The 9,324-nt window shown below is 35.4% G+C and overlaps 1 protein-coding gene across 1 annotated transcript; it reads right to left on the bottom strand.

Moving 5' to 3' along the window:
- Positions 1–478: 478 nt before the first annotated feature.
- LOC129645658 (putative olfactory receptor 2W6) lies at positions 479–1,426 on the bottom strand. The gene has a single exon (XM_055570969.1). It carries the CDS (start codon positions 1,424–1,426, stop codon positions 479–481), a length of 948 nt encoding a protein of 315 aa, XP_055426944.1.
- Positions 1,427–9,324: the final 7,898 nt, after the last annotated feature.

The following is a 9,324-nucleotide window of genomic DNA, read 5'->3' as shown; positions in this document are numbered from 1 at the left end:
TTAAAACTTGAGGCAGAGGTGGAATGGGTGTTGGTGAGCTGTTAGTCTTCACCACAAAGTCTCCTCTGGCAAAATCAGGTGAATGAAAGAGTGTTATTTCTAATATAAGTGATATGTCTGGGAAGAAAAAAATCAGTACAATCTTATCTATATAGATGCTTATGAATAATATTTCCTCAATCTTTTGTACATTGCTATACTTCCCACATTTCCTAATCATTTATTTATCTGTAGTCTCTGATCAATCTTGAAGCTTTTAAAAGTATGAATTATATTTTATCTATGTATATTTATTTATCTGTCTCCTTATCATTTATCCCTACTTCCTATTTATTTACAGAGTCAGTACCTAGTACAAGTCTTGGTACATGGTAAACACCCAAGATGTGCTCTTTAAATATATGTATTGATTGATCTTCTGTTGGGAAAGGTCAATATTATTTCTTTAACTCTCTACACTCTGATTTTTCCACTTAATTCATGACTTTGCTGGCCATTTTTTTTTAATCCACAATATTCTCTTTATTGCACTCTTTACATCTTTGTTTCTTAAAGTGTATATCAGAGGGTTAAGGCTGGGTGTGACAATTGTGTAAAAGAGAGTAAGGAACTTCCCCTCATCTTGCGAGGTACTAGTTTGCGGCTTCAAGTACATATAAATGATTGTTCCATAAAACAGAGATACTACTGTGAGGTGGGAACCACATGTATTAAGGATCTTTTGCCACCTTGCTGCTGACTTGATTCTCATGACAGCTTGAATGATGACTCCATATGAGATGAGAATTAGTGACAGAGGCACCAGAAGAAATACTACTCCAAGAGCAAAGACAATAACTTCAATTACTTTTGAATAGACACAAGCCATCTTGATCAATGCTGGCATCTCACAGAGAAAGTTATCCACCTCCCGGTGCCCACATCTTGGCAACTTCAAAGTCAAAGAGCAAACAGTTAAGGCACTGCCAAGACCACCTAACCAGGCAGTCAACACCATCTTCTGGCAAAGCTCAGGGTGCATTATTACTGTGTAGTGAAGAGGTTGACAGACAGCAGCATAGCGGTCATAAGCCATTACAGCCAAGAGAAGACATTCTGTGGCTCCCATGTCAAGGGCAAAGAAGAACTGGAGCACACACCCTCCATATGTAATGGACTTTTTTGGACCCCATAGATTTACCAGCATCTGGGGGATAATGCTTGTTGTGTAACAGAGGTCCACAAAAGACAAATTGGATAAGAAGAAATACATGGGCGTATGGAGCTGGGTGTCTAGGTAAGATACAAGAATGATCGTTGTGTTTCCTACCAGTGTTATAATATAGAAGATGAAGACAACCACAGAGATGATGTGTTCCAATTGGGGCCGATAAGAAAAGCCCAGCAGGATGAAGTCTGTTGTGGAACTTCCATTGCTGGTTCCCATTGTTCCTTTTGAAAAACCAGGGAGCTATACCATGGTAAGAAAACATAGTGTCAGCCTTAGGTACTCTGAAGTTTGTCATGAATACCCAAAGGCAACTTATTTGCATGCTTTCTCCTAGTTTGGAACACCTCTTAACATATCTGCTGTGTTCATTTTCCAAAATCTCTACCTATTTCATTATATCCATAGTGGTTTTATTTTTTTTTTTTATTTGCCATGCCATGTGGCTTCCAGTATCTTAGTTCCTTGACCAGGGATTGAGCCTGGGACCCCGAGAGTTAAAACATGGATCCTAACCACTGGATTTCTAGGGAATTCCCCAGAATGCTCCTAAAAATAATTTTTGACCACTGAGTCACACAATATTTTTCTTACAAAGCTGTTGAGCTTAAGGTAAAAATTAAATGACATTTTCCTGGGGTAAGCTCTACCACTTGCTAACAATTACTTTCCATATTCACTTCCAAATGTCTATATCTCAACCTTTATAATCATAATAATAATTATCACAACCAGCATCCTCCTCCGCTTTTTCCTGATTTTCAACATTACACTGTTGTTCTTGTATTAATTTTGATGTTCTTCACTATCCTGCCCTTTTTTGTGTGCAATGTGTTTTTGGTGCCAGGAAAAAATCCTTTTTATTAACCTTTATTTACGTGTACAGATGCTATAGATTTCTTTGAACACCTTTATGAATCTTATTACACCATCTCAGCAGTCTTATTGATTTGCTGCAGAGTTAAAAGTTGAACTAATTCCAGAAGGCTTTGGTCCCCACATAAACATGATAGCAATCTGCATTAGCTCCTATTTACCTGTCCCTTCAGCAAAATTAACAAGGCAGTTAATTGAAACAAGAAGTTTATTAAACAATCAATGAGTTGTTTTTCCCCATGGAATTTACTAATTACATGAGCTTATTCTCTGGTTGCTTTGGAACTCTATAGGTAAAACTATCACCTAATTTCAACTCTAAAAGAATACAGATAAGGGACACAATTATATCAGTCTTACTTTGTCTGGATACGGTATCATATCATTAAACAGATGGAATATCTAATTACTGAGTTTATGAATTTTTTAATGTATATAAACTCTAACCATGAACTTCAGATCTAAATGTATACTTTGCATTTATAGTGTCTTTGGGTCAAGGAATAATAACCTATTTGTTACAGTTATAGTAAGATAAGGTAAAGATAAATTACCTACAGTATATCATTTTTATAAGCATTTTAGTTAGAACATTATATATTATAATCATGATGAAACAACTGTTATTATTAAGTAGTATGAAATAGAGGTGTAGTTTTTCTCAATAAAATGGAAATTTAATTTAATTATGAGTGTCCAGTTTCTATGCTGTAGATGTCAGACTAAGTTAAGACGATTGCTTAAGAGCACAAGTTCTTGACTCAGAGTGCTTGGGATCAAATTCCAGCTTCACCACTCAGAAGCAATGTGTCCTTGGGCAATTTATTTAACCAGTCTGTCTACTAGGTTCTCTATGTGTTATGTGAAGGGATATTGTGAAGGGTAATATTTGTGAAGACACTTGGAAGTGAATCCTTCTGTGGAAGGATTTCCAATGAAGGCAGAAAGCCTTCGTTCTCATTTAATTCTAAAAATGGAAAGCTATATTCACCTACCCCCAAATCATTGTTACTCTATTTATCCTTCATTTCCTTTTTCATGCTGGTGATTCACCATGTGGTCTACAACTAAACTGGAATGCTTAAATATTTTTTTGGCATGATTTTTTAGGTGCACAATCATACTTATGTACACAAAATTACTTTCAAATACAGTGTACAGATTGAACCGATAAGCTTCAGAAGGAGGAGAGGACTTGGTTTCCAAAATGACTTGATTACAGAATGCACTTGGCTTTTCTTGACCACTTCAGCTTGGGATAGTGTTGGGAATTAAAAGGAAGGCCACAGAAGTTTAGAGTTGAAATGAACCTCGGGCACCATGAATCCAGCCTTCTATCCTGCACAGGAAATCCTTCCACAGGAAGATTTACTTCCACCCTATTTTCATAAATTCAGTAACAGGAAAGTCATTTGCACATGAAGCAGCCTCTTTCCTTTAATCAGTGTCTCTTACCTCTTATTTTGAGCTCAAAGGTGCCTTTTGTAACATCGGCACTGGCTCTTTCTTTTTTCTGGAAATAAATACAGAATAAGTCAATTTGACATGGCTTTATAAAGGTAGTTTTATTATTAAAGAAACCATATATACAGAAAGAAAAATAAAAGCTAGGTCAGCTAAGGTGAATATTTTTGTAACTGACACAGAGGTCAAAAAACAGAATGCTGCCAGCCACCCTGGGAGCTTCTCTTTGTGCCTCATTCCAGTCATAAGCCTTCTCTGTCCTTGAAAGTATCCACTATCTTGATGTTTATAGTAACCACCTTCTTGTATTTTACTAGTTTAATTACTCAAATGTGCATCTGTAGACACTATTGTTTAATTTTGTTCATTAAGAATTTTTATATGTCTTTTAAGTCTCTTTTGATATTAGAATCTATTGTTAAATATACACTTACATTTATGTTCCCAGACCAAGTGCATAAGTCACTGAACGATCTTTAATTACTATGCTCTTCTGGTTGGAATCCATTGGATGCACCATGGTTTATCAAATGCCTCAGAATAGTGAGTTTAGAAGTAAACACAGTGCACCAGGTGTGCTACACTGTGGAAGAGAATAGTGACAGTCTATGATTTACACAATGTTTCTAAAATATTTTAGCTAGTGTTAGCAGGTGGAAAACATTACAGTCTTCATTTAAGCTTTGGATTATATAAGGCCCCTTGTTGGAAGTGCTGTGAAGACAGGAGTTATACTTTATGTCATTTAATCTTGTGAACCCAAATATAGGACTTTATTGTATGCTTTTTAATATTTTGGTTTAAGCCTTGAGGTCTCAAAACTTAGATATCATTTTAAATTTAAAAGTCAATATGATATAAAAAAGAGACTTAGAACATGAGTTGAAGAGATAGATGTTAAAAAGAAGCATGTATATTTTAATTAAAACTCACTTTCATTTTTCATAGTATGAACTTCAGTTTCTAATAATGTAGCGTAACTTTAAATTTTACTTTCTTCAGTGAAATCTAAGACAAATGAACCAGGCATATTTAAACAAAACTTGAGTGTATACAATGATATGGAGATAAAACTAGATACATAAAATTTCATAATTGTCTAAAATTTTTTTTAAAAAAAAAATCTTAAATGGATCTTTTATAACTATAAACTAAGATGGTACATTGCTGTAACCATACAAAGCCAAAGCAGAAAAATACAATATAAAAGTAGTTAAGACCCCCAACTCAGTCAGACCATCTGACATGGTATTAGAACACCCTTCAGCTACTTTCTCACTGTGTGGAATGAAGCAAACTAATTATCTTCTTTAAGCCAAAGTTTCCTCATCTGCAAAATAGTTATTCTAGAGCACCTGCTTCATAGAAAGGTTTGTAAGGATAATTAAATGATATATTATATATAAACTGTTTAGTAAGATGCTCAGCATAGAGAACATTTACTAAGTTAAAATTTTCACTAACTGCTCTTGTTGAAATTTAATATAATCTTCATTCCTGAGAGGGAATTAGTGTCTTAGGGTTTATTTTTATCTCACATATCTGTTACATATTTGCTTTCATGTTAGACTGAGATCTAACATCTGTGCTACCTAGGATCTGTTTTCTACTCCATGTCTTCTGTTGGAGATAGCAGCGAATACTTACCAGAAGAAAAAATATTAGAAGGTAATTACACTTTCATGAGGGTAGAATTCACAGTTGTCATGCTCTTAAGTAGTCCAGATGTACTCCTGTGCACACTATGATGATCCTTCATTTCATTAATAATTCAGAAAACTTGTTTGGCAAGTCACTGAGTCTATGAAATATAGGAATAACCATCAGTTTCTTATATTATTAATAATGTGACAATCACATTCATGTTTAAATACAACAGCTGAACTGAGATTAAATAGAGGTCTCCATCTAATGTGGATGTTGGAGAAAAACTAGATGCAGGACTGGTTGAAGAGTTGAAGAATTAGGTTTTTTTAAATGTATTTTTGATAGTATATTTGTAGTCTTTTAGTGTATACTTTTGTTAAATGCATTTGTAGATAGATTTTTGCCTAATTAAACAAAGAGAGTGCTATGTTGGTCTGTGTATACTACAAGAATCGTAATGATGTAGCAGGGAAATATTTGTGTGCAATTTTAAAGGCTACTATGTGGATGTCATTTAGACCTTGGGGACTAGTGCCCCACAGGGGTGATTAACAAATCTTTGACTATGGTCAGAATCTTATCTAAACAACAATTTTATGAAAAGTTCCCTTAAGATTTTGGGGTCTATCCATTATCTGTTTAGATTTCTTCCATGGAAATTAATTTCAGAGGTAAATTTATATATTGCACTGAAGTTACTATTGAATATTATAAATATAATGTAAACCATATTTATTAAAATAACACATTTAATTGAAATTTGGATTATTCAACAGGTAAGACATCAAGTTGCAAATACAGGCAATTGTCTAGATATTGTGTGTCCATAGGAAATAAGATATATGATTAAAAAATCATGGAATAATTAAAATTCTAGGTTCATGAGCTATATAATCATTGTTTCATTTTCAATAAATTAAAGATAATACTGTGAATACATTTCAGCCTGCCCTTCTGTTCAAGAGCTGAAAATTTTCTAATAGCTTAGAGCTGCCTGTGTGCCTTCACACTGTCCAGTCTGTCTTCCTGCCTGACTCCCAGGGGAATCATAGTCTTGAATTCTGTGTTCATCACATACTTACATTAGGATATAATTTATACATTGAACACTCCCCTATATATGTGCAGAATGTCTAAATAGCCTGTATTTTTTCTATATGCAACTTCACAGAATTTGTCTATTAGTTCTTGGAGTTTTTTTTTTAGGTCTTTAGGATTTTCTATATCAAAGATCATGTCATCTGCAGAGACAGTTTTACTTCTCACTTTCTGATTTGAATGCTTTTCATTTCTTTTCCTTTTCTAGGACTTCCCAAATATATTGATAGAAGTGGTGAGAGTGGTCATCATTGTCTTGCCCTTGATATTAGAGGAAAAGCTTACAACCTTGTAGTAGTGAGTATGGTGTTTGCTCTGGGCTTGTCATATATGATTCAATATCTTTACTAGTAATTGGTCTGTTAGGTTTTCTACCAATATTTCTTTCTAATTCAATCTTGGTAGGTTGTATGTTTTTAGAAATTAACTGTTTCTTCTAAGTAGTTCAATTTATTGGTATAGTGTTTTTTAATCCTATCTATTTTGTGTGGTAGCAGTTGTAATGTCTTTTTCATACTTTTCTTTATTTTTGTCCTCTGTCTTTTTTTGCTGATGGAGCCTGCAATGCATTTAGTAGGAACTGCATGTTTTTGTTGCCCTCCAAGGGTCCTGCTGCTGCTGCTAAGTCTCTTCAGTAGTGTCCGACTCTGTGCGACCCCATAGACGGCAGCCCACCAGACTCCCCCGTCTCTGGGATTCTCCAGGCAAGAACACTGGAGTGGGTTGTCACCTCCTTCTCCAGTGCATGAAAGTGAAAAGTAGAAGTGAAGTCGCTCAGTAGTTCCCGACTCTTAGTGACCCCATAGACTGCAGCCTACCAGGCTCCTCCGTCCATGGGACTTTCCAGGCAATAGTACTGGAGTGGGGTGCCATCACCTTCCCCTAGCTGCTGCTTTTTCAGGCTCTTCTTTCCTCACGGTCACCACTCCCTGAGTCTTGCAGCACATCTCAGCATACTGAATTTGGTGAGAAAGAAGTCGTTTGTTTGTCAGTGTCTTTGTTGCACAGCTAGGGAAGCTGGTTGCTCACTCAGGTACTCTCACATTCTCCCAGTGGAGAAATCACAGGCTAAGGAAGTCTCCTTTGGCACTGAGCTGTGACACCTTGGAGGAGAGGTGGTAGGTAGTAAAGTAAAACTGTTCTTCTTAACCTCATCAGTGTGTCCATCTTGTATTTGTCTCTGCTCCAGTGATGTGCTGGTACTTCTCATTGGACTCCCAGAGTTTCACAAAGGCAGTGCTGTCTGTTGGTGATTGCACAGATCATCCTGAATATGCAGGAAGCTTAGACTATGGCTTGCTTTTCTGATTCCTAAGTGGTGTCTTTGGAAGAGACAAAGCTTTAATTTTAAAAAGTTCAACACATGAATTTTTCTTTTATGATTAGTCTTTACCTACTCTAAGCTTATGAAGATATTTCTCTATATTTTATTCTAGAATCTTTATAATTTTAGCTTTTATTTTTAATCAGGGATTCATTTCAAGTTAAAGTTTTCTGTGTGGTGTGAGGTAGAAGTTGAACTTCAGTATTTTCCATAGAATATCCAGTAATTTCAACACCATTCATTGAAAGATTATCTTTTTCTTATTAAATTTTGACACCTTTGCGAAAAGTCAGTTGACCCTATACATCCATTTCTGAGCTCTCTATTGACCTATTTGTGTATGCTTAGGCCAGTACTGCACTGTCCTGATTGGTGCAGTTTTATAGTAAATCTAGGAATCAGGTGATGTCATTCCTCCAGTTTTGTTCTTCTTAGATTTGGGTATAGTGTAGGTTTTTGCATTTCCATGTCAGTTTTACAATCAGCTGGTGAATTTCTTAAAAAAAAATTTGGTTGGTTTATTGGTTTCCTATTGCTGCTGCTCCAAACTACCAGAAACTTAGTGGCTTTAAATAACATGAATTTATTATCTTACATTTTTGGAGACTGGAAGTCCAAAATGGGTATCCCTGAGAAAATCACAAGGTGTTGGTAGGGTTGCATTATTTTCTGGAGGCACTAGGAAGAATTTATTTTCTTGCACTTTCCAGTTTCTAGGGGCTGCCAGGGTCATTGGCGTACGGATTCCTCCCCTCTTCATGCTAGGAATGGCCAGTCTAGCCTTTCTCACATTGACCACATTGACTCTCCTGCATCCTTTTTCCTTCATTTAAGGATGCTTCTGGTTGTGTTGGGTCCATCCATATAATTCAGAACACTCTCCCTATTTTAAGGTTTCTGATTAGCAGCCTTAATTCCATCTGAAACTTTAACTCTTTCTTACTGCATCACATAATATATTCACAAGTTCAAAGGGATAGAATGAGGACCTCTCTGGGGGAGCCATTATTCTGCCTACTTAGTTGGAGATGTTTTGAGTCTAGAGATCATTTTGGGGAAAATTGACATTATAACAATATTATGTCTTCCAATCCATGAACATGGTCAAGCCCCATATTTATTTAGGCCTTCTTTGAGTTCTCTTAGTGATGTTTAGTAGTTTTCAAAGTAGAGGTCTTGTACGTCATTCATTTAAATTTATTCTATTTAAAATTCTATTGTAACTGATATTATTTTACACTTTCAATTTTCAATTGTTTATTGCTCATATGGAAATATAATTTGGTTTAAATTTTCACCTTGTATCGAGCCACCATTCAACTTCACTTATTAATTCTTGTTACAGTCTCTACTACAATTTTAAATTGAATTTGTGTTCATCTTGTTCCTGAATTCAGGAGGAAAATATTCATTATTTCATTATTAAACATAGTGTTAGTTCAAGCTTTTCTTTGTAACTAGTCTTTACTAAATTAATTAAGCACCCTGCAACAGAGAATCTGGGTGACACTGCCATCCAATCTGCATCTTGACAAACATTAGAGATGAAATACTGGCATCTTTACATCTTCACTTTCTAGAAAAGAACACTGCAGAAAATGGTCTCTACCTGCCTCTTCATTTAAATTCTTACATGAATATATGTAATGGTTCTTACTTTCTAGCCCTCATAGTACAAAAATCCAGACAGAGGGCAGCTAAAGTGGGT

The sequence above is a fragment of the Bubalus kerabau genome, chromosome 3, assembly GCF_029407905.1.
Source record: "Bubalus kerabau isolate K-KA32 ecotype Philippines breed swamp buffalo chromosome 3, PCC_UOA_SB_1v2, whole genome shotgun sequence".
Taxonomy (NCBI): domain Eukaryota; kingdom Metazoa; phylum Chordata; class Mammalia; order Artiodactyla; family Bovidae; genus Bubalus; species Bubalus kerabau.
This window is presented reverse-complemented; position numbering and strand designations above follow the sequence as displayed.